The 24,562-nt window shown below is 42.4% G+C and overlaps 9 protein-coding genes across 9 annotated transcripts; 7 read left to right on the forward strand and 2 right to left on the reverse strand.

Moving 5' to 3' along the window:
• Positions 1–130: 130 nt before the first annotated feature.
• Positions 131–4,116, forward strand: SS1G_04252 (hypothetical protein; the record flags this gene model as incomplete). The annotated part of the gene is made up of 2 exons (XM_001594395.1): positions 131–1,055; positions 1,364–4,116. 2 exons carry the CDS (start codon positions 131–133, stop codon positions 4,114–4,116), a joined length of 3,678 nt encoding a protein of 1,225 aa, XP_001594445.1.
• A 684-nt stretch (positions 4,117–4,800) lies between these two features.
• Positions 4,801–5,333, forward strand: SS1G_04253 (predicted protein; the record flags this gene model as incomplete). Its single annotated transcript, XM_001594396.1, has 2 exons — positions 4,801–4,982; positions 5,126–5,333. The coding sequence occupies 2 exons, from the start codon at positions 4,801–4,803 to the stop codon at positions 5,331–5,333; spliced, it is 390 nt and encodes a 129-aa protein (XP_001594446.1).
• Positions 5,334–6,294: 961 nt separating this feature from the next.
• On the reverse strand, positions 6,295–7,143 carry SS1G_04254 (predicted protein; the record flags this gene model as incomplete). The annotated part of the gene is made up of 4 exons (XM_001594397.1): positions 6,295–6,384; positions 6,661–6,678; positions 6,720–6,887; positions 7,108–7,143. 4 exons carry the CDS (start codon positions 7,141–7,143, stop codon positions 6,295–6,297), a joined length of 312 nt encoding a protein of 103 aa, XP_001594447.1.
• A 1,359-nt stretch (positions 7,144–8,502) lies between these two features.
• On the forward strand, positions 8,503–10,750 carry SS1G_04255 (hypothetical protein; the record flags this gene model as incomplete). The annotated part of the gene is made up of 2 exons (XM_001594398.1): positions 8,503–9,510; positions 9,560–10,750. 2 exons carry the CDS (start codon positions 8,503–8,505, stop codon positions 10,748–10,750), a joined length of 2,199 nt encoding a protein of 732 aa, XP_001594448.1.
• A 3,611-nt stretch (positions 10,751–14,361) lies between these two features.
• SS1G_04256 (predicted protein) lies at positions 14,362–14,541 on the forward strand (the record flags this gene model as incomplete). Its single annotated transcript, XM_001594399.1, has 1 exon — positions 14,362–14,541. The coding sequence occupies one exon, from the start codon at positions 14,362–14,364 to the stop codon at positions 14,539–14,541; it is 180 nt and encodes a 59-aa protein (XP_001594449.1).
• A 1,677-nt stretch (positions 14,542–16,218) lies between these two features.
• SS1G_04257 (hypothetical protein) lies at positions 16,219–16,446 on the forward strand (the record flags this gene model as incomplete). The annotated part of the gene is made up of 1 exon (XM_001594400.1): positions 16,219–16,446. One exon carries the CDS (start codon positions 16,219–16,221, stop codon positions 16,444–16,446), a length of 228 nt encoding a protein of 75 aa, XP_001594450.1.
• Positions 16,447–17,997: 1,551 nt separating this feature from the next.
• On the forward strand, positions 17,998–18,527 carry SS1G_04258 (hypothetical protein; the record flags this gene model as incomplete). Its single annotated transcript, XM_001594401.1, has 2 exons — positions 17,998–18,326; positions 18,494–18,527. 2 exons carry the CDS (start codon positions 17,998–18,000, stop codon positions 18,525–18,527), a joined length of 363 nt encoding a protein of 120 aa, XP_001594451.1.
• Positions 18,528–19,629: 1,102 nt separating this feature from the next.
• Positions 19,630–21,755, forward strand: SS1G_04259 (hypothetical protein; the record flags this gene model as incomplete). Its single annotated transcript, XM_001594402.1, has 5 exons — positions 19,630–19,902; positions 20,101–20,233; positions 20,489–20,773; positions 20,837–21,638; positions 21,752–21,755. The coding sequence occupies 5 exons, from the start codon at positions 19,630–19,632 to the stop codon at positions 21,753–21,755; spliced, it is 1,497 nt and encodes a 498-aa protein (XP_001594452.1).
• An 827-nt stretch (positions 21,756–22,582) lies between these two features.
• Positions 22,583–23,131, reverse strand: SS1G_04260 (hypothetical protein; the record flags this gene model as incomplete). Its single annotated transcript, XM_001594403.1, has 1 exon — positions 22,583–23,131. The coding sequence occupies one exon, from the start codon at positions 23,129–23,131 to the stop codon at positions 22,583–22,585; it is 549 nt and encodes a 182-aa protein (XP_001594453.1).
• Positions 23,132–24,562: the final 1,431 nt, after the last annotated feature.

Below are 24,562 nucleotides of genomic sequence, written 5' to 3' on the forward strand. Positions count from 1 at the left end.
AGTATTCTTCTTCTTAGCATTGTTTCTTATCCAACGACAAGACAAGACAAGTTCTATAATAGGTAGTTCGAAAGGGATGTACACATACTGATTGAAAGATTTTTCCTCCACTCCAGCAAACCACTTCACCATGGCCGAGAAAATTTCTGCCTTCCCTCGCCTACTTTTGGCCGGTAGCCCATCTGCCGCTGATAAAGGCACGCTATTGCTGGGTGTGATATGTTCCATCGCAGCTGGTGTTCCCTTCCCACTAATCGGAGTCCTATTTGGTCAGCTCCTCGACGATTTCAACGCAGCCACATGTAGTGAGTCTTCTGGGTCTTCAGACAGCGAAGATCAAAGTGGAATCAACAGCAGAATCGCCATCATCGTATACCTAGCCATTGCCCAATTCGTTCTCATCTATGCGCATCTTTCATGCTGGAGTCTTCATGGCGCGCGATTGGCCCAGAGACTGCGCGAACGTTATTTGCAGAATTTGCTTCGACAGGAACCATCATATTTCGATGATTTGCCTCCTGGAGAAGTCGCCTCGCGATTAAATAACGATGTTCAGACAATTCGCTCCGGCACTTCGGAGAAAGTGGGAATAGTCCTCTCCAGTCTCTCCTTTTTCGTTACGGCTTATATTGTAGCCTTCATCAAAGACTGGAAGCTTGCAGCAATGTTACTGTCGTTGATTCCGGCCTATTTCCTGATGTCGTTTATTGGCACTTATTATATCGAAAAATACTCTGGACTCATGTCAGACCATGCAGCTACCGCCGCATCGATTGCTTCGGAAGCGCTTTCTAACATCGTTGTGGTGCAGGCTTTTGGTGGAAATTCTCGATTGGAGAACAAATTCTCTACTGCACTTAAAGCTTCGAGGTCTGAAGGCTTGAAAAAAGCAACGGCGATTGGTATACAGTCCGGATTCTTGTATTTCATTGCTTATTCCGCCAACGGATTAGCATTTTGGCAAGGAAGTAAAAGTATCGCAAATTCTGTGCGCAACAACACTGCAGGCGTCACTGTTGGTGCTACTTTTACAGTTATCTTTATCCTGGTCGAGGGTTAGTAAGACTTGAATTTGCCTGCAGGAGTTACACTAACACGATAACAGCTACCTTGCTTTTGAGTCAAGTTGCGCCTTTCCTCCATCTGTTCATAGCAGCTGTCGCCTCGTACAAAAAGCTACGTGTAGATATAGATCGACAACCACTGATCGATGGCACCACCGATTCAGGTATTCGACTTCCACAGGCAGAGGGAGGCTTCGAGTTCAAGAACGTTTCATTCACCTATCCTTCCAGGCCTGAGATTACAGTTCTGGATAATATTACTTTTTCCATCCCTGCTAATAAGAGCACGGCCATCATAGGGCTTTCGGGAAGTGGAAAGTCGACTGTCGCTGGTCTGGTCACAAGATTGTATGACCCTACGCATGGCCAAATTCTCTTCGACGGCCAGGATATTCGCGAGGTTAATGCCCGTGATTTGAGAGGTTACCTTAGCTTGGTACAACAGGAACCATCTCTCCTCGACCGTTCACTCTTGGAAAATATCGCACACGGCTTGATAAACTCGAGCCATGCAAATCATGCGCATTTGAAGACAGCACTTAACAGTTCAGAACTTTCAAATCTAGCAAATGAGGTCAGAGAGGGTAAAGATCTCATGACTGCTGCAGAATCACGAGCTCCGGAAATCGTCGAAATAGCCAAGTTAGTTCGAAAAGCCGCAGAGCTTGCAGATGCAGATTCCTTCATTACTGCCTTGCAACATGGATACGGAACTACCGTCGGATCTAGTGGACGCTTGATAAGTGGTGGACAGAAGCAAAGAGTGGCTCTTGCTAGAGCACTTGTTAAGGATCCCGCTGTTCTTATTTTGGACGAAGCAACAGCCTCTTTGGACTCAAGAAGTGAACAACGTATTCAACAGGCCATCAACAAGATTGCTAGTGGTAGAACTATGATCACTATTGCGCATCGTCTGTCCACAATCACCAACGCGGATAATATCATCGTGATGCACAAAGGTCATATCGTGGAACAAGGAAGCCACTCCGTATTGATGGCTAAGAATGGAGCATACGCTGATCTAGTCAAATTGCAAGGCCTTGGATCTGCATCCGGAAAAAATGAAAGAGCTAGCATAGATAGTGTTAGTAAATCTGTAGCAACTTCAGTTACCGACGGCGATGTTGAGAAGAGCAGCCTGAGAAGCGCCCCCCTTGGGGATGCGGGAAAACCCGAATTCTCAGCAAAGGAAGAAGCCGTCGCTGATTCGCCGGAGGAAGAACAAGAACCTGAAACTCCGAACAAATCTTTATGGGCTTTAATGAAGGGCTATGCTCCAGCATTGCGACCACACTTGCTTATGATATTTATCTCCCTTGTTGGCGCCGTTGTTGTTGGCGGAGCTTTCTCTGGCGAAGCCGTCATTTTCGGAAATACAGTTGGAAGTCTGAATCCTTGCAAGAGCGCCAATTATATTGATACCCGAGGAAACTTCTACGGACTTTTATTCTTCATCCTTGCGATTATTGAGTTCTTCGGTAATTTGGTCAGTTGGGCAGGATTCGGCTGGATCTCCGAGAAAATTGTTTTTACGGTGAGAGTCTTGTCATTCCGATCATTGTTCGAACAAGATCTTCAATGGCATCAATCTGACGGCCGAACACCAGCTGTACTCCTCTCATATATTACCAGGGATGGTAACGCTTTGGCTGGTTTGAGCGGATCGGTCATTGGCACATTATTCTCCATTTCCGTGAATCTCATCGCAGCAATTGTTTTGACTCACATCATAGCCTGGAGAATAGCACTTGTCTGCTTGGCTCTAGTACCACTCTTACTTGGAGCTGGACTGATGGAACTTCGAGTACTTGGTCAATTTGAGGATCGACACGAAAATGCTTATACTCAGTCAGTCGACATTGGTGTCGAAGCCATTACCTCCATCAAGATCATCGCGTCTCTTTCGCTTGAGGAAGAGACACTAGCGACTTACCGAAGATCTTTGAAAGGGCCTCGCACGGAGACTTTCAAAGTTAGTCTCCTAGCAAGTCTTTGGCAGGCGACAACCTATTTCCTTGGAAATCTTGTGAATGCACTAGCATATTGGTGGGGTGCCAAACAAATTCTAGCGGGCAACTACACACAAACACAATTCCTTATTGTCGTATTCTCCCTCCTTGTCAGCGCATTACTCTGGAGTCAAATGTTCGCTCTCGCACCAGAACTTTCCAATGCTCGGGCGGCCATGGCAAGAATCTTGAGTCTCATTGAAATTGGATCGGATAAGATGCAAGGACATGTGGAGGATCTACCATCTACTGATATCGAGGCCACGGCCGAAACGAAACCCCCAATTTCATCCTCCGGAGCCTCCAGTGTACAACTACGGGATATCCACTTCTCCTATCCTGCTAGACCAGATATGCAAGTATTAAACGGCATGAACATTGATATTCAGCCCGGAAAATTTTGTGCTCTTGTTGGTCCATCCGGTGCTGGTAAATCGACGATCATTTCATTGGTCGAACGATTATACACACCACAAACTGGATCCATCATTATTGACGGCGTTGACGTGACGAAGCACCGAGATGTCGCCTTCCGCGATTCTATCGCTCTAGTACCACAAGAAAGCGTGCTCTTTGAAGGAACTGTGGAGTTCAACATTGGATTTGGAGCTAGACCCGGTCATGAAGTAAGCATGGACGAGATCATCGCCGCATGTAAACTCGCCAATATCCATGACACTATCGCAGCCTTACCAGATGGATACCAGACTCTCTGCGGAACCAACGGTAACCAATTCTCAGGAGGACAGAAACAAAGATTATCGATCGCTCGCGCGCTCGTTCGAAAGCCTAAGTTGTTGATTCTAGACGAATCAACTAGTGCTTTAGATGCGGAGTCGGAAAAGCTCTTGCAAGATGGACTTGAGAAGGCCGCGAGGGGAATCACGGTTATTGCTATTGCTCATCGTTTACGGACGATTAGAAAGGCGGATATCATTTTCTTGGTGGATGCGGGAAGATGTGTGGATCAGGGATCACATGAGGAGTTGCTGGAGAGGTCGGAAAGTTATAGGGCTAATGTCATGCATCAAACAGTGGTTTAGTATGCATATTTTAAGCGTGGATTTTGTATATATTTTGAGTATTTCTTCAACAATATTTAGATTTTAATAATACTAGACTTTGTATCAAATTGTTTATAGTCAGTGCGTTGATCCTAAAATGTCTAGTTGTTTATAGCACCGAGGCATCATTGCTAAACGGTGCCTGGCAACCCTATGGGTTTTCGTGATCAACTGTATCACCACGCTGTTCTCCGCAAAAACTGCATAGACTACTAAATCTGACATAGCATTCTGTATTTTTCTATAAAAATAGAATGCAAGGGGTGAGAATGAATTCTCCTTGCCATTTCAGGATAGATCTTTGCATGGAGTATTGCCAAGCTAGATTCGGAAGTGTGGTTGTAGCAACTCAGAATACCCGTCAGTGAATGAGGATATGAATGAGGCTATAGCGGATATCGCGCTTTAGCTATAACATAATCTTTTGCTAAATATTATTTGCTGTACTTTAGCCATTTAATTAAAGCATAAAATCCTACATTCTACTCATTTCCTCAAGCGGGCGTGAAGATGACAATAATGGACAAGGGGGGTCATATGGATAAGTACCAATCGGAATACGGCCAAAGCAGGGCTTTGAGTCATGCCTTGACATTTAGATGACGAATGCGGAATGTGTGTGCTGCAATTGTCTCGGTTCGGAAAAGTGGCTGGAAGCCTCAGATGAGACAAGTGTCATTGCCCTGTATCGGCTCGGCATATATGCTAGAGACGGGATTGTCTAATTCCCCAACGAATTTCTTCACCGGAGAGTGTTCTGGGTGCTTAGGGCTGAAACGCAAGGCTAGAAAGAAGCAAAAATGTGTGAGACCACAGGTCAAAGTCACGCGATGCGCTAAAAAGAAGTAATTTAATAAGATTGCATGTACACTTCAAGCCATAGTCTCTAGATCTGCAGCGGGAGTCAAGCCATGATTTTAGGCTAGATCATTCAAGGCTTAAGGGAAAACAAAGCATGTACCACGCGAGGCTGACCGTTGACATGCAGCGCGGCTCAAGTTCTCCTCACAAACAACGCAGAAAGGTACGTGAGACTTGACGAAAAGGAAAAGAGACTTCAATACACCACATCATTAAAAATGGCTCACATAGCACGAAATGATAAGGCAAAGTCTCGAGTGCTTCTCTTGCCCTACCAACAACCGAGATCTCGACAATTTTACCTGGCTTCTCCCGAGTTCTCGGATCTCGAGTAACAAGACCCGAAGTCCTGCTCCGAGATTGTGAGACCTTCGGGTACTTTCAGCGGAAATATAACACACGTGATGAGTACAAGAATTTCGGTGCATAAAGATGGACTACTTCTCATATACCCTAGTATCCTATGAAAGCGTGGGAGGATATGTTGTATTGCTTTGCTTCTTCAAGCGAACTTTTTCGATACTGGAATGAAGCGAAAGCGAAGAGGGGAGATTGGGGGGAATGCAGAAGAAAAAGCAAAGATATCTTGATGTTCCCCATGGTTTCCCCCACACCGCTCCTTCTACAACGGGTGTTTGCAGTGGTGCTTGCAATTCCCCCCTCGACGCTTTCAACCGCTTGGGAGCGGAATTGACACAATCTCAATGTATGGTAGATATTGGGAACAATCCGAAAACTTTATATGATGAACCGACCGAAAAGCCATTCTGGTTTCATGCGAGAAGCCGTAGGTAGGTCTCAAATATGTAGGTTAAAGTCGGAAAATATAATCTATCATTTTTGTTTTCAATACCGAGAACGGAACGCATGAATAAGCATTGATAATTGCTTTTTGAACAATATTGACAACCTTTTGGAAGTATTTATAATACCTGCCTCTTCTTCTGAGACAAATTGAACAATGTGATTTATGATTAAAAGCATGCTTCGTGGCTGAGAATCCAAAGACATCCCTCTCTTGTCCAACCAACCAGCTGCAAACTCTCGCAGATGACTTTATCGAAAAAAGAAAAAGACAACAAATGACCGGAGGTATTTCCTATCACAAATACTACAAATGCGGAATCTATAGGAAGCTCTTAACCTGAGCAGTCAATTCTCCTCAAGATTTTTGCTTTCATTCCAGGTTTGGATAGAACGAAAAGGTTACGTTTCTAACAAAGTAATGTGTAGGATGATGAGGTTTTATCAAGTACGAGTGTAACCATCCACTCCACCTCATTCATCCGTAAGTCCCTATGGTGCATTAGGTGATACGACAACAGGAGCTGCACGACGCGTTCGCAACTTTGCTCCGAGAGCTGGGGTTGCCGTCCCATCATTTTTCTACAGCTGCAGGCATAGTTTTTGAACCCGCATCGCTCTAAAAGGCGCCCACGAATTATTCATGCAGGAATTTCCGTATGCGTTTATACTGCATACCGCATATCGTGCATCTGCAACGCACACCATCGGGGAAATGAGAAGATAGCATTCTTTATTTCTTTTTCATGGGGGAATGGCGGATGGGGAAAATGCGCGGGAGAATGGCGTAGCTAGGTAGATTTAATAGTTAATTGATTGCGAACTTCCGATAAAATAAAGACAAGACAGGACGTGTACTTTGATAGTCGGACTCACCTATATAGTGTGATAGTATATGGGACATACGATAGGCTTACTGAGAGACTGATAGCTGCACTGACAAGACTTCGATAACGGCATCCAAGCACGATATAAGAATACACCATTCTCTTTCGCCGATTGCCATATTTTATTCCGGTCGGGGTGGTGCGGACAACAGGAGGGGCTTGGTATAATATATCCAATCCCAATTCGGAACCCAGTATCTAGCATGATAACATCATATCATATCATTTTGAAAGAAGTCTAGGAAGTCTTGATATCAGAAATTTATATAGGGGAGAGGAGGTGAGGAATAGAAAAGGTTTTCGTGACGGTGCGGTTTTATGCTGTGGACGAGATTATTATTGTGTCTTGTGAATTCCGTTGCGCATTCTCCTAATCCTTCAATCACCATCTCGCATATCTGCTGGATACATTATCTACCATAAAACAGCATTTCTGGTTCAGACTCATGTGCATTTTGGTAGGGTTATGGAGTTGTCTGTGTGGAGAAGGGGTGATTATTGGATGACAATTCCAGTAGTGGATATTCTCCCACTGCGATTTTCATAATACATATTGTAAGATCTTACATACTCCGTACATACTTGTACATACATATATACCTGGGAATACATACCTGGGGATACTAGATAATGATTTTAGACAGATAATTTTGCTCAATTCTTTATTTTCATTGTGACTAGATAGGTAATAGGTGGGTATCAAACAAGCTGTCTTTGCGGATAGTTTAGTCTTACTGTATTACTGAATTGCTGTTCTTTGCCTTGTCTTGCCTTCCCTCAGCACAGCAATTTTCCTTTCGTTTTGATTATCTATTCGGAAGAAAGGATATATACAACATTTTAAGCCGATTTCTAATAAAATATATACCAAAACTCAGTCATACGGCATATTCATTCATATCACTCTTTCTTCATAAAAATAACTCCCCACGCTTTTATGATGCTACTCATTATACACTTGTTCAACAGCCAACCAAAAACCTGACCACTAATAAGCATCGGAAACTAAATTCAGATAAACCGTCACCGTAAACCACAACCATAAACCATAAACCCCACTATCCGCCACCCTTACACATTATTTCACCCCCCATTTCACACTTTCCAATTGTGGATTTGATCCGCTGAAGACCGCATGCCACTCTAATACTCATGCTAACAAATAATAATAATAATAATAATAATGATAATACAACACAACTCATCCATCTAGCTAACCCAATTTTGAACACTCCAACCTCTTTATCCTATAGCTCCCACACCCACTCCAACCGTAAGAGACGCCACCACATCCCGTTTCTCTCGTTGCTCACTTGTTCCTCAAGCGTAATTTCTAAATCCAATCCAATCCAAAACTAATCTCATCATTAGTTGCAGCACACATTTACCAATTCGGCAGGCCGAGGCCGCCCATGCTCGTAACACCAAATCGCACATTGCATCGCGCATCTTGTACAGCTTAAGGATCCCAAATCTGTCATTGTCATTCAACTGGTTCCCTAATCTGCCACAAATTACTTCTTCTAGCTTGTGCTCAGCTTCTCATGCTCATGCTCATGCTCATCCACAATAACCTCTTACTCCGACACAATATACTTCCCCGCGAGACCTTCCTGTCTATGATATCCGACTCTTTGTGTGTAGCAGAGAAGACAACGGCGCAATGCTTCCCACTCCACTGACTCCCCCTCACGGAAGTTCGACAGACAATATCGAGAATGATTCATCCAGTGGTCGCATATTACTAGATGCACCGGAAACTCCCTCTACAAATCACCCTTTTGCGCTAGCAACACCGACGAGCAATTCAAGTATGATCCTCAACGGCCCTAGCGGAGCCTATACACCAGGAAGCCGTTCCTTTCCCGAGGATATGATGGAAGAATCAGATCAGGATATGTCAGATGGAGGAGCGCCTTTGACAACGATACCCTCACACGCAGAACAACTCAACGCTGCAATGGAAGCAGTAGGTTCCGGGATAATGGGCCAGTATATTCTGGGAGGAACGCACCATCATCTTCAAATTCAATCTTTACCCAATTCTTTCTCTACACAAACATCCTTGGGTGAATTGGATGTTCCAACAGGGGTAGGGGGTAACTCATTCCCGTATGAGGGAGATACACCTTTACCTTTACTCGAAGTCAATAATACTACGGATTTACCGGCTGTAATGTCGGAAGTTTCACAACAACTACAACATATTCAGGATGGGCAGGAACATGGTGATTTTGAGTCGGCCCCGGATGAACACTATGATACGTTCATAAATCACAATCAGAGTACATTACCCCCTGCTTCATTTGTTAATGATTTCCTTATGCCAGATCCTCCTCTTCTAGTAGAAGGGGATTTAGCACTCCTAGATGAGGAGACACCAATTATTTTATCCGCTGGGCCAGAATCAAATGGCCAGGGGCCTGATGTTAATCAAGGTCTTGAATATGTTATTGACCCTGACATTGACTATGATGCTGACCATGACGTTGACACTGATGCTGATGCTGACGTAGCTCAAGTTGACAGCCAGCTCAACATGAATCTCGGCGACTTTCTTAGCGACTGGGCAACAACTGTACCCCGCAGAGTCCCAGGGCATTCCAAAAAGGGGGTTCCCTCGCAAGCTGCTATCACTAGTCATATTCTTGCCCGAGATCTTATGCCCATGCGAAGGTGTGACCTTCAAGGCGATGACTGTGATATACAGAGAATCGATTGGAAAGACTTAGGTGTGACACGACTGGAAGCCAGGCAAAGGCGTCGGGCTACCTATAAGAATTATACCAACCTCATATACCCCAACCGCCCACAGCTTTATGTAAGTTTACTCGTGCTTCTGGCCTAGGTATTGTATTGATAGAATTTAGCCGCGACAGTTAGGTTTGAGACTTGCAAACTGCGATAACTACTTCAAATTTCGGCGAATGGATTTTCAACATGACGTTCACATCCGTCATTTTCAATTGCGCAACCTAATTAGCTGCCTTTCGCAAAACTGTGTAACATACGCTGCAAAAACAAAGGTCTTGCATTATGACCCCACCATTGGATCCATTCCCCGTATGCTGATGGATCTGGGAAATCCAAGGCTATCGGCATTTCATACCATCTCCAATGCATGCCAAATCTCTACTCTGACCAGTGGCCACGAGCTTGTTGTTGCGGGTGGATTTGAGGGGCAATACGCTCTGATTAGTACTAGGGCCCATAAGGATGCAAAACACGTTGAAGGCTTAATCACAGAACATCCCAACGACATAACAAACCATGCCCAAGTTCATCTTTCGAGATCTTCGTCACCTTTAGTTACTTTTGCTTCAAACGACACGGGCGTTAGAACTCTTGATGTTACTACTAATAAGTTCATCTCAGATCACTATTATGATCATGCTATGAACTGCACAGCCGTATCACCCGATCGACGTCTACGTGTATTGGTCGGCGATACTCGCAGAGTTATGATCTGCAATTCCGAAACAGGCCAAGTTTTACAAGAACTCGAGGGTCATCTTGACTTTGGATTCGCCTGTGACTGGTCTGAGGACGGATGGACGGTAGCCACTGGAAACCAGGACATGCAAGTGAAGATTTGGGATGCTCGGTATTGGAATCGACCCGTAGCAAGTATTGCTGCAGATATGGCTGGCGTCAGGAAACTTAAGTTTTCTCCCTTGGGTACTGGTAGGCCGATTTTGGTCGCGGCAGAACCAGCGGATTATGTCAATATTATAGATGCTGAAACCTTCGACAGTAAACAGACTCTCAGCTTCTTAGGGGAGATTGGAGGCTTCGACTTCACCAATGATGGTCAAGACTTGATTGTTGCAAATTGCGATACCTTGAGGGGTGGAATCATGGAATTCGAACGTTGCGATTTTGCGACCGAAGGTCTTTGTGGGAAAGATGAACAAATTCGATTTATGATGTCGGGGAAGAAACGAGAGTTTGGCAATACCAGTATGGCCGACGACATATTGGAGGAGCCACCAGAACTACGAGGGACTACGAAGCGCCGAGAGAGAAGAGCAGCTCTTTTAACAGATTTAGGGCTATTTTAAGCATTGCAGTACGCCAAAAATTTCGGTCAAGAGTTGGTATTTACACTATTCGAGGGTCTATGCGATGATTTTCAAATAATACCTCAAGTAATTGAGGGAAATTGCTTCGTTTTCATTCCTTTTAACAAAATCGAAAACCTTTACCTTCACCTTATTCCTTCTCATTCAATTTCAAATTCGCCACCAGCCAGCTCAGCTCTCAGAGCTAACGCAGCGTTTTTCTTTTGTTTTCTTGGGTTTTTGTTGGCATCATTTGGAGTCTGTCATTCATCATCATCTTTGGCGATTCGGCATGTGGGATGGATGAATAGCATATTGGGAGGAAAAACATTGGCATGGAATGATGAATACCATTTTGGTTCAACTATCTGCGACATGGGCACATGAATTATGTTCAGATATTGTATCCTGGTATCCAACATGGGCTACACTACGAATTTTTAAGTTAGCGATGGAGTCGGGAGCGAGTTTTATTTTTTTTGCTCAATTTCACCCTAAGCGATTTTATTGGGCATTGTTTAGGGTTTGGTTGGAAGGATTCGGTATAGGTAAGATTGGGTGAGATGGTATATGGAATGGAAATGGGAATGGGAATTCAAATGCATATGGAGCATTACAGTTTGTCTATACTTTACTTCTCTTTAATTTATAGGCATCTTCAGAGAAGCTGTCAGGTATCTTCGGTAGGAACTCGGAAGGAAAAAGTATCAGAGCTTGAACTTGAATTTGTGGTTGAGATATGAATTTGTGGTTGAGATGTGAATTTGTGGTTGAGATGTGAGAATGGGATTGAGATGTGAGAATGGGATTGTGGATTTTACCAGCCGGAAGTATATGGAGAGTTTGAAGTGGATGCAAGGATTGAGGAGATGTCTGGAATGCGGCGGGATGAAATGAAATGGTATATACTAGGTAGTAATTTCGATGGCATGGATGAATATACAAAAGTTTTGTCCCAGCGAATCTGGATCTACATTCCGTTTTTCGAGCTGCTTGATTTATTTAGTATGCATTTTGTGGGTTTCAATTATGTATGGAAGAGCGGGAATATGCTGGGTGGTTATATGGTTCTTAGTGGAGCTGCTAGTGCGATATTTATATATCTTATAAAATTTATCAGTTCTCGGATTGACAGTTTAGATGGAGTTTCTTGGGTTCTTTGATCTCTCTAGCTCTAGATACTTGAAAACCAAAATGTGGATAAAGTGATTTTTAGTTGGTGGTGTGAGATATCTTTTTTTCTTTTCATTGTTAGATCACCTAGTGGATGGGTACCCTGGGATTGTTTTGATGGGAGAGGGGTGGGGGTGGAGGTTCGGGGTTGTGTTGAAGATTATTATTCTAGAGTTACATTGGGCTCTCTAAAAGGATCATCTATTTTGCATAATCCATTCCTCATACTCAGTTCTCTACCCCTAAATCCCAGGGCATTACCGCGTCATCTGTCCACACGCCCCTTTTTGGTTTCCACTGCAATCGAGAAGTTAGTATTATCGATCAACGCAAGATTTTTGAGGGAGTTAAGTTAAGGGGTAAAGTTTTCCTTGAGAAACAAAAAGCATATGAATATACGAAGACACGTAAAAGCGGAATGTGAGGACGAAGAGACAGGATTAGATAGTAAGAATCAATTTAGTAAATGCATCAATCCTACCATCGCATATTGTTCCTGCGGTAAACACTTATGACATAATTCCTGCCACTCTTCACTCATATTTTCCTTGGTTCCATAAATACAATATTTAAGCAACGGTCTCCACTCCAGCCATGTTTCTCTCTAGCAAGAATCGAGCTCCTTCTCGTGCAGCTGCTTCTTCTGCCTCGCTCCAGTATTCTAGGTGGAGTTCTTTTGCTTTTTTTTTCTTCAAATTGCACTAGGAGACGTGCTACTCCTTGATGATGGTAGGAGGGATGAGTGGCTAGTATATTAGGGAACTATTTGGAACATTTCAGTGATTAATTTCATTCACTTACCGTACAAACAAGACTCGAAAATAAACATACATAGCATAGCATAGCATACATAGCATACTACACAGCTCCTCTCATCAACCCACCTCGGCAAAAAGCTATCTCAAAACAAAATTCACAAACTCCCTCTTCTCACCCTCCCGGCTTCCACGTCGCCTCAATCTTAGGCGGAGCCGTCGGAAATGCATTTTTCTCATTGATATGCCAATGGCAGCACAGACTAACTCGCCACTCTCACGGCGATGCGCGGTAATCTAGTGAGTGACTGGCGGGATTGCGGGAGTGGGTTTCCTAAAAATTTTCTTGGGATGGTTGGATGGCGGTGGGGAGGTCATCAGCGTGTGGAGTTTGGATTGAGACGAAGGGGCGGTAGGGTGTTCGGTTGGACTTTTTGGATGAGGAGGGTTGTGGTGTCGATTTTGGCGTGGGTGGTGGCGGTGGTGATGGGGAAGGTAGATATTCTTTTGAGGGGGAGGGGTTGTTGGGTTGGTATGGAGGGGGAAGATAGGAGTGAAATGTTAGGATGTTGAGATCTGGGTGACTGTTAGTGTAGTGATTTATGCGGATTTGAATTGCTTTATCTATCTCTGTTACTCTTGATATTGGGTTATCATCAAATCTTTCGGGGATAAATACATCTTACATGTATATTCATCACAAGCATTAGCAATTGTTGGTAAGTGTTGGGCCTGGTTGGAACTTGTTGGTCTGACATGAAATATCTATTGGTATAGTATACCTCAAAACGGACATTTCTTATCTTGAAAATGGAATATCAAAGTTCTAGTTTTCCTGCCTGGGTAGATACAACATAAGTAAGTAATGTTTGATACATGTAATTTTATGAGAAAATTCTATATTCATATAACTTTGATAACATCGGGGTTTCTTTTCTAGATAGCGCGCAAATAGGTTTAAAGAATTTGGCGAAATGTATTTTCATACTTTTATTTTATTTTATTTGTATGTTGGAAATAGATGGTATGTTCACAGATTGTGTTATTCTAAATTTCCTTCTCGCGGAAACTAGTAGGGTTGAACTGAAGTCTCAAGTCCTACTTGTTGCACGAGGATTCTACAAACCCGATGGAAATAACCCCAACATCTAAACGTCGCAGAGAAATTTACACTTAAAATAGCAGAGACCAAAAAAGCAGGCTCACCTATTCATCAGGAAAAACATGATGAGTCTACGAAAATCAGGTTAACTAGCTATAACTGATAAGTTTCCCCCAGAGCAGCGCGGAGGTGACATATAGATGGGTGATCTAAACCATAGCTGGAGGAGAAATAAAACCCGAATATAGATTAAGCATACTTATTATGGTTCTCGATGGTATGGCCCTGCCCATTGGTGTGGATGGACAGAAAATCATATCCTGTTGGTACGAGAAGGATACGGAAGACGTAGCACCCACGGATTACGTAGGTCCTGTATGTCTAATTGTATTCTGTCTAAAGAGCTAGCTACATATTGAAAGTAGTAAGTCTTATATAGACTTACTAAAAGAGCTAGTCTCTTTCGCGTTCGCTTAGTTCTTTATTACAGTAGTAATTAAATTGAAGTCATTCACTTCGTTCACACATATCCATTCCGTGGTCCCAAATCCTGTATATATATGCAACATGCAGTTTCTACGATGGCGATGGCGGTTATGATTTTGGTGCGGAATACTGCGGGTATGGTGGTGCTGGGGGCGGGATTGTCCTTGTATGCATATAGCAAATTGGGGTTTGAGTGGGAAAATTCTGGATTGGGGTTTATGGCGCTTGGTTTTGTTTTGGTGTCGTTGTTTTTGGTGAGGTTTGGAGAGGAGTAGACTAGGTTCGGTGGTGGGGTTGGTGTGCAGTTGTAGGGGGGGGTAAAAGGGGAGGTAAGAGGGGAGTTAAGAGGGGAGGCAAAAGAGAAGGGGAGGTAAGAACGGACACAGATCAATATCTTAATTGATCATATATAATAAAGCCATCAGCTTAATCATTATCAAACATAGTATCTAGTATCTAGTATCATTATATACACTAATTATACCAGATCAGCATCTATTTAATACTTTATTTATAAATATTCATAATTAAAATATATTATATAATATTTAAGTTTCTCAAATCGTATGTTACGAGGTTTGCCGTCTAGATCACGTGGAAGTGCTCTAGGCTCTCGAAGTAGGTTTATAACTAGGCGTCAAGCAGGGACTTGAAGTAATGACAATAATGATATGCAATTCGTAACTAATAGTAGAGTATACTAAATGATTGATCTTGAGCACGAAGCTCTATACAAAAGAAATCCATCTTGATTATATAGTCCTTCGTGCCTATGGTTAACTAGGAATCGTCGTTCCTGGGAACGAGCGTTCCTGGTTGTTCCTAGGAACGTTCGTTCCTCACCGTTCCATCACATGTTTTATGGTCATGTGACATACTAATCGTTTTGGACGTAACATCGTAGTATAAGATTATAAGATCTTATAATACTATTTATTATAATTATTAAAAGATTGGGTGGAAGAGGCCTCTATATTGACTATATTACTACGTGTGTAGGCATATTAAGATCTCCTCTTGGTATCCTCGGAGGGGACCAATATGCCTGCTTATGGTTCATCTAATCTAGCCTGTTTAGGTAACCGTATTACTAATCACGACACGTGATTAGTACCGGTAACTTCTATTCCTTTTAACAATAATAATAATAAAATAAACTTATATTTTTCTTATCTCTCTCTCTCTCTCTTCTCCCTCCTTCTTCTTCCTTCCTTTTCTTCTCCCTTCCCTATCCTCCTCCTTTCACCTGTTACGAGGTTTGCCGTCTAGATCACGTGGAAGTGCTCCAGGCTCTCGAGGTGGTTTATAACTAGGCGTCAAGCAGGGACTTAAAGTAATGACAATAATGCAATTCGTAACTAATAGTAGAGTATACTAAATGATTGATCTTGAGCACGAAGCTCTATACAAAGGAAATCCATCTTGATTATATAGACCTTCGTGTTCTAGCTGATCAGTAGGATCAGTATGGCTCAGTACTGAGCTTGCTGATCCTTACTGAGTCAGTCACATGATATTGGTAGCACGTGAGCGTCTTCTTGTTACCCGGTGTAACATCACCCCTCAAACCCCGTTTAAAACAACTTACATGTTACGACGGCTATCTTCTGGGATGCGAAGACTCAACACCTGTACGCGGTGCATCCTACGAACCTCCAGCTCTCTTATGAGAGTCTGCAGAGCTAAGTTTGAGTTATTTGATGGAGTCGTGGTAATTGGAAGAGGAAGAGGCGCCCGATCACGACGTTTTTACCCGTTTGCGGTTTTTTGACAGTTGCATTATCGAAATGCGCTCTCTACAACACTACCTTTATTACGAAACAGAGGACAACACCATCATCTACGACAATACGCCACGAAATCATCTCACTTCTTAAAAGTGAGACTCCTCTGGAACATATAGTACAACTCGACATCTTTGACGCGTATATGTTATATACTGTATACCTCCCATGATCGACACGACTGAAACGACAACAATTTATATACCTTCCATACGGGAACACCGGAGGAGTACTGTTGAAGGACCTGAGCTGATGACGAAACTTACTCTGCTCTCATTCAGCGGAGGTATGCTACTTACGGAATCGGGACACCCGTACAAGCCACTACCTGTGCATGCTATAGTTACGCTATATGAGGATTGGTGCTCCTTCATAAGCTTTCTATTGGCAGGATGATCAGAATGAGGACGAGGCAATCCTGACGGTGGGCGATTACAGTACGTTCTGGTATATAAGGAGTAATTGGATTGATGGTATCGGGAAGGGGATCAGGGATGAAGGGTTTTCGAGTACAATGTTTTAATAGTATGAGGGGAAGGGAGAGAGATCAAGAGCCAGTGATCTAGTGGACGAGGATGACCACAATTACAACCCCAAAAGGCCTACCGGCTCAAACCCCCCCTGCGAAGGCAATCATGTAAACCCTGCCCTAGCCCCCTTTAAATTGTATATAAATACTCCCCCTAGCTAGCTAGTAAACCACTCAGAGGCTTCTCCTCTGAGCGTCATTTGTCCAAAACTGGAATAGATGGCTAAGGTTATCACGCGCCAAGGCGCGTGGGCCTACGGCCTATGACGATAAACACAATCAATCAATCAATCAATCAATCACGGCTATCTTCTATGCCGCGTCACATGACTAAACCAAGGTAACGTGATTAAAGTCACGTTATGGACCGCTGCGCGGTCCTGACTAGCCATAGGCATGAAGGTCTATATAATCAAGATGGATTTCTTTTGTATAGAGCTTCGTGCTCAAGATCAATCATTTAGTATACTCTACTATTAGTTACGAATTGCATTATTGTCATTACTTTAAGTCCCTGCTTGACGCCTAGTTATAAACCACCTCGAGAGCCTGGAGCACTTCCACGTGATCTAGACGGTAAACCTCGTAACACTTTGAGCACCATTACTGCTTCAAGTACCGATTCGATAAGTAACGATACTATGTCTTCCAAGATACCATAGCTCAGCGATCCCGCTACGATTAGCCAGGCCACTCCCGAAAGTACCGATAAGGACGGAGACATCGCTATGGGAGGTATCGAAGACCCCAAGGAGATTACCGTCACCGAGATTCTTAAAGTTGCCCTACCAGATCGATTCATAGGCAATCGATAAGAGCTAGAAATCTTCTTATTTCAATTTGAGATCTACTTCCAATTCAATCAGGATAAGTTCAATCATAATACCGATAAAAGTGTCTGGACTGCCTTCTACCTCAGAGGAGAAGCTGCTAAGTGGATCCAATTATACCTCAAGGATTATTTCATCAATTTGAGCGAGTCTAAGAAGCGAATGTATTTAATTCAAGCTATCTTTGGGAGATTCGAAGGGTTTAAGAGAGAGATATGATGAGTATTCGGGAACATCAATGAATTATGTGACGCTGAGTCCAAGATCTATAGCCTCAAGCAAACAGGGTCAGCAGTCAAGTACATTGTGGAATTCAGGAGGTATATAGGTACCATTGGATGGGAAGAGAACGCGACGATGAACCATTACCGAAAAGGGCTCAAGTTTGAGGTCAGGCTAGAACTGGATCGCAATTGCATTTGGGAAGACCTAAACAAATTAATCGAGGAATCTATTAAGGCGGATGAGATGCTTTACGAGTATCAGAAGGAACGCTGATCTTCCAATGTCTATGGAAACCGAGATCGTGGTAAGTACCACAAGAATGAAGGAAGATCTCGAGTAAACAGATAATCTTATAGAGAATCAATGCAATTGGATGCAACGTTTAAGAACAAATTATTTAAGGAAGAGGTAGAACGCAGATGCAAGGATAAGCTATGCTTCGAATGTGGCAAACCAGGCCATCGGGCCAGGGATTGTCGAAGCAAGAGATCATCAGGAGGAGGTTATCACAAGAAGTTCGGCAAAGGTCAACTCAATGCTACCTTTGTACCCCAACTATACGCTTCATATCCAATCGAAGACGATAGTTACGAACGTAAAGAACGTCAAAAGGAAATTGATGCAATACTACAAGACCAGGAAGGGTTGATGTTGCCCAAAAGTGACGCCACTCTTGAGGAGTGGTTAATTGGGTTCATATAATCATTCTTCAGGTCAACACTCCCCCTCAGGGATTGCCGAATCAGGATATGCCATTATTTTTTTGAGGCTATTCCTGGATATGATTGGCTGATCCGATCTGAGTTGATTGGCCGGATAACATAGTCCTCTGCCTTTTACTGTCTAACATTTTTTCTAGACTCTGGGGCATGTATGCAAGAGTAGGGTTCTGAGAGCATCTGATTGGCTCTACCCCTCTTCAGAGGCTTGTTCCGTCGAGGTGCATGGGGATCGCTCGCTTGGAGTTTTTAGGAGTAACTCTCATTGGATGCGATATAATCGATAATGTAACTTTTTACTGAAGAATATGATGATTGCAAGTTGCGCTGGTAGTGGAAATTATAAATGATACCACTGGACCATGGGACCGCAAACCGGGCTCATAACTGTTGCCCAAAAGTGACGCCACTCTTGAGGAGTGGTTAATTGGGTTCATATAATCATTCTTCAGGTCAACAGTTGAACACTATAGATCGATATGAATTGGAGTGTCTACGAACCCCTTCATTTCCTTTTATCAAAGAAGATCCGAAAGAAATACCGTCAATAGAACATACGATAATGAGCTGAATAGCTTGCTATGATGAATCCTGTAGAATTCACCTATCAGATAAGGAAGCCACAGGATGGTTTCCTCAAAGAAAAGCAAAAAGACCCTACAAGAAGGGAAGGTCGAAAAAATTATCGTCACATGATCATTTAAATGGTCAGTTACACAAAATCGACCAAATTGACCAAATCGACCAAATCGACCAAATTGACCACAACAAGGTTTTGGGTCAAGGACAATTAAATATCGCAGGTCAGGCAGGACAGATTTACTGCAATGCGAAGATAAATGGACGAGTAATCCGGGCCATGATTGATTCAGGGGCCACGGGAAATTTTATTGCACCAGGAACTGTGAAGCATTTGGGAGTACAGCTTCAGGCGAAACGAACCCTATATCAATTGCAGCTAGTTGATGGACAATTAGCCGGATTGGACGGAAAGATTTTGCAGGAGACTCACCCTTTGCGGATGAGTATAACCCAGCACAAGGAGGTTATCCAATTCGATGTTGTTCCACTAGGGAATCAACAGATCATTCTGGGGATGCCATAGTTGAAAGCACACAACCCCCAGATTGATTGGTCATCGGAAACCATATCATTTCCGAGGAGAAGCGATCAACGAGATACGCTAGAGCCTGCGAGGCTGAATATACACGGTGGAAAATTGAAGGCGAACAGTACCACTGATGTAGGACGCCCAGTCCAGGGTCCTTCATTAACAATGAAGGAAGATGAACCTCCTGTACAAATGAAGAACGAGCAGAAGAAGTTGCTTGAAACCACCTCTATAGAGAAACAGGACGAGACGCCAATACCGGTACAGTACCAGAAGTACAAGAAACTATTCGAAGAAAGAAAAGGCTATAAAGCTTTATCAGAATACAAGCCATGGGATCACGAGATAGTATTGGAGGAAGGCAAGATGTCTCCATTTGGACCAATCTATCCAATATCAGCCTCTAACCTAAGGACGCTTAGGGATTATATTGGCGATGTATTAAAAAAGGGATGGATCAGAGAATCAACCTCATAAACAGCTAGCCCTATACTATTTGTACCAAAGAAGGATGATATAGATAGATTATATATAGGTTATCGCAAACTCAATGATATAACAATCAAAGATCGGTACCCATTTTCCTTAGCTACGGAACTGAGGGATCGATTAGGAAAAGCTAAAATTTTCTTCAAGTTTGATCTACGAAACGGATTTCACCTCATCAGAATGAAGGAAGGTGAAGAATGGAAAACAGTATTCAGAACTCGATACGGATTATACGAGTATCAGGTTATGCCATTCGGATTAACAAACGCATCAGCAACATGTATACACTTGATCAATAATGTATTAAGGAAGTATCTAGATATATATTATATATGTTATCTAGATGATATTTTGGTATTCTCGGAAACGAAAGAACAACATATTAAAGACATTTATAAGGTTCTGCAATAACTGAAGGAGGCAGACCTCCAATGCAAACCCAGCAAGTGTGAATTTCACATCACAGAAACGGAATTCCTAGGCTATACCATATTCTCCGGAGGTCTCAAGATAAGTCCTAACAAGGTAAAAGCAGTTATAGAATGGGAACCCCCAACCAACGTGAAGGAAGTACAATCCTTCCTGGGGTTCGCCAACTTTTACCGACGATTCATTAAGAACTATTCAAAGATAGCCGCTCCAATGACCGAGATCATTAAGAAGAGTCAAGGGGAATTCCGATGGACAGAAACAGCACAAGAAGCATTCGAACGCTTCAAGGAAGCATTCGCAGAAGAATTAGTCCTCAGAGCATTTGATCCAGAATTACCAATAATTGTGGAAACAGACTCCTCAGACTATACAATAGGAGCAATGTTGAGTCAATCTGGCTCGAATGAGAAATAGCAATCAGTCGCTTACCATTTCTGCAAGCTATCGTTAGCCAAACTAAATTATAAGATATACGACAAGGAATTACTAGCGATAGTAGATGCTTTTAGGGAATGGAGAGTGTACTTGAAAGGATCAAAATACACAGTGCAGGTGTATACAGATCACAAGAACTTGGTTTACTTCACTACAACGAAGGAATTAAACAGATGGCAGGTCCGTTGGTCGGAAATCATGGCCGCCTACAACTTCAGAATTTCATATGTCAAAGGAAACGAAAATGCTAGAGCAGATACTCTCAACCGAAAACCAGAATACTTACAAAACAAAACACACGAATCACATACAATACTAAAGCAGGATGGCGACACTTTAGTTCACAACAAACCACAACTTGCTGCTACATCAGGAATAAATTATGATACTATCAAAGATATCATAAAGACAGAATACTCAACAGATACTACAGCTAAGAGAATCCTAGCTATACCAGACAATCCAGAAAGAGAATTCACCATCGAAGATGGATTCATCCATTTTTATAGCAAGCTTTATATACCCTCCAATCTAGCTAAGGATTATGTCATAAAACAATATGAGCTCCCAGCTCACAGGCATCAAGGTATTGCAAGAACCTTTGCCAGAATAAGGAAAAAAGTCTACTTTCCAAAGATGAGGACTATAGTTGAGAACGTAGTTGAGAACTGCAATACCTACATAAGAAATAAAGCCGCCCAGCACACACCTTATAGCCAGCTCAAGACCCCCGAACTACCTACTCAACCATGGAAGTCCATTGCTTGGGATTTTGTAGTAAAACTATCATTATCCAAAGACCCAGTCACCCAGAAGGAGTACGACTCCATCTTGGTAATAACGGACAAACTAACCAAGTTTGCTTATATAATACCATTCTGTGAAACTTGGACAGCAGATGACCTTGCTTATATATTCATGCGGAATATAGTTAGCATTCACAATATACCAGATGAGATTATCTCAGATAGGGACAAGCTATTCACATCGAAATTTTGGTCTATCCTTATAGTACTGCTTGGAATCAAGAGAAAGCTCTCCATAGCCTTTCATCCACAAACAGATGGCCAAATAGAACGATTGAACCAAACGATAGAAGCCTATCTTCGCTGCTATATCAATTACAAACAAGACAATTGGGTTAAACTATTACCCTTGATATAATTCGCATATAATACATTAAAAACAAAAACAACAAAAGTGATGCCAGCTTATGCTAACTTTAGGTTCAATCTATTAGCATACAAATCACTATTGCTACAAGATACGAATGCAGACGAAGCTATAAAAGATATCACGGAAATCAAGGAACTACAAGCACAACTTTCTTTGGATTTATAGTTCATCGCTCTAAGAACAGCGTTGTACTACAACGAATTACGTAGTATGGGACCTACACTTAAAGAGAGGGATAAAGTTTATCTCATTCGAAGAAACATACAAACAAAACGACCAAACGATAAACTAGATCACAAGAAACTAAGACCATTCAAAATCGATAAGATAGTCGGACCAATCAACTACAGATTAAAACTACTACACACCATGAATATTCACCCAGTATTCCATATATCCTTGCTCGAACCAGCACCAACAGAAGCGCCCGATGCGCCCATAACGGAAATCGAACCAGTCAATCCAGACGCCATATACGATGTTGAAATTATACTAGATTATAAATATATCAGAGGCAAGATCAAATATCTGATCAAATGGTTGGATTACCCATATTCAGAAAACACTTGGGAGCTCAAGAAAGATCTTAGCTGCCCTGAGAAGTTGGAGGCATTTCACCAACGCTATCCGGATCTCCCCAAAAAGGACCCGAAGAATTCTGAAACGAAAAGGGTTCTGAGAGACTCAGGAAAGAAGAAGGATCGAAATTATCCAACACATTCGAATTAACCGCAACAGGCATTGACGAACCAGTACCTGCTTGTTCCTTCTCTCTTTCCACACGTTCATTCTCCAATTTCTCTCTCTCTTCCAAAGCATCAAGCTCATCCAGGTACTTAAGACCTCTATCAGCCATGCGTTTGCGACGCTCTTTTATAAATTTCCTTTGTTTTCGCAGACGGAGTAACTTCGACATGGTTGCCTCCTCCTCTCGATCTAACTTCTCCTCATGTCGATCAAGAGCTTCCCAATCACCTTCGCGAGGAACCTCTCTATCCCAGTCATCAGATAAAGCAAACTCGGCATCACAAGAACGACGAGCCCGCATACACTCAGAACAACGTGTTCGCTCAGAATTACTTAGATCCTTTACACAGCGAAGCTCATTCTCACGACAAAAGTTGCAAGGAATCATCTCCACACCACTCTGTTCAATTGATTGAGCCAGACGGATTACTTCCTTACACTTTCGACGAGCTGTAGTAATAGGAAAAGTAGGTATAGTACAGAAATAAGACCAGAAGGGTTCCGATAATTTTCAAATGCAGAGTATACAAGATTAGTTATAAGCGCTCAGGGACGAACGCTAAGCTAAGAAGGGGATGGTGTTACGTCCAAAACGATTAGTATGTCATATGACCATAAAACATGTGATGGAACGGTGGGGAACGAACGTTCCTAGGAACAACCAGGAACGCTCGTTCCCAGGAACGACGATTCCTAGTTAACCATAGGCACGAAGGACTATATAATCAAGATGGATTTCTTTTGTATAGAGCTTCGTGCTCAAGATCAATCATTTAGTATACTCTACTATTAGTTACGAATTGCATTATTGTCATTACTTTAAGTCCCTGCTTGACGCCTAGTTATAAACCACCTCGAGAGCCTAGAGCACTTCCACGTGATCTAGACGGCAAACCTCGTAACAATTTAATACTCTGGATGAAATACTTTTTATTAAAACTCATCTTTTAATTAATATTAATCTTACAGGATTTGAATTCGTATATGTCACGATTCACCATTAGGATTGATGGTGTTACGATGGTAGCAAACTGATTAATTAGGAGAGCTTAGGCCGTGTGCAAACACGATCAGATTTCATCGAATTAGTATGTGATCTTGGTCACCTGAAGATCGTATGCGCACGCACCATCAGAAATCGCGTGATAAGGAGTCTTGAGGAGCCAGAAAGCTCCTAGGGGCCCCCTTTATTGTTCAGTATATAGTCAGAGTAGTTTCATAGTTTAGGAGCTTCGTGCTCAACTTAGTTATCAATTAGTTTACCTACATTCTACTTGATCTAGTAACGACTTCACTTCCAAGTGAAGACTAGTGATAAAGCCTTAACCCACAACTACCAATCAGACGAAACCTCAGGCAGCCGCTGCCTCCGGTACAGTATCGTTACAGTATACTTTTGTATATTATAGATAACTAGATAAGTAATCTTATCCTTAAGTCTAATTATTTTATATCTGACATTTTTCTATTCTTTATATACAATCTTGTCATATACACAATAAGCGACAAGTGACTAGATATTTAAACCAATAAAAGTTGTAGATTCTTCATTATTATCATTATCAACACCATCGCCAATATCACCATCACCACCACTAACCACCTCCACTAAAAAGAAGCGCGCATACATAAATAAATTAAATAAAGTTTTACATATATCATTTAATTTCATTAAGTAGAGGTAGTTTTAACTTAAACCCTATCACTATCATTTTCCATCCATCCATCCCAACCCATCCATCCAATCCATTTCAAATCCCCCCATCCCGTCCCATTACCGATTCCATTCCATTCCCTTCCCACCCTAACCCCTCAAACC

The sequence above is a fragment of the Sclerotinia sclerotiorum genome, genomic scaffold, assembly GCF_000146945.2.
Source record: "Sclerotinia sclerotiorum 1980 UF-70 scaffold_5 genomic scaffold, whole genome shotgun sequence".
Taxonomy (NCBI): domain Eukaryota; kingdom Fungi; phylum Ascomycota; class Leotiomycetes; order Helotiales; family Sclerotiniaceae; genus Sclerotinia; species Sclerotinia sclerotiorum.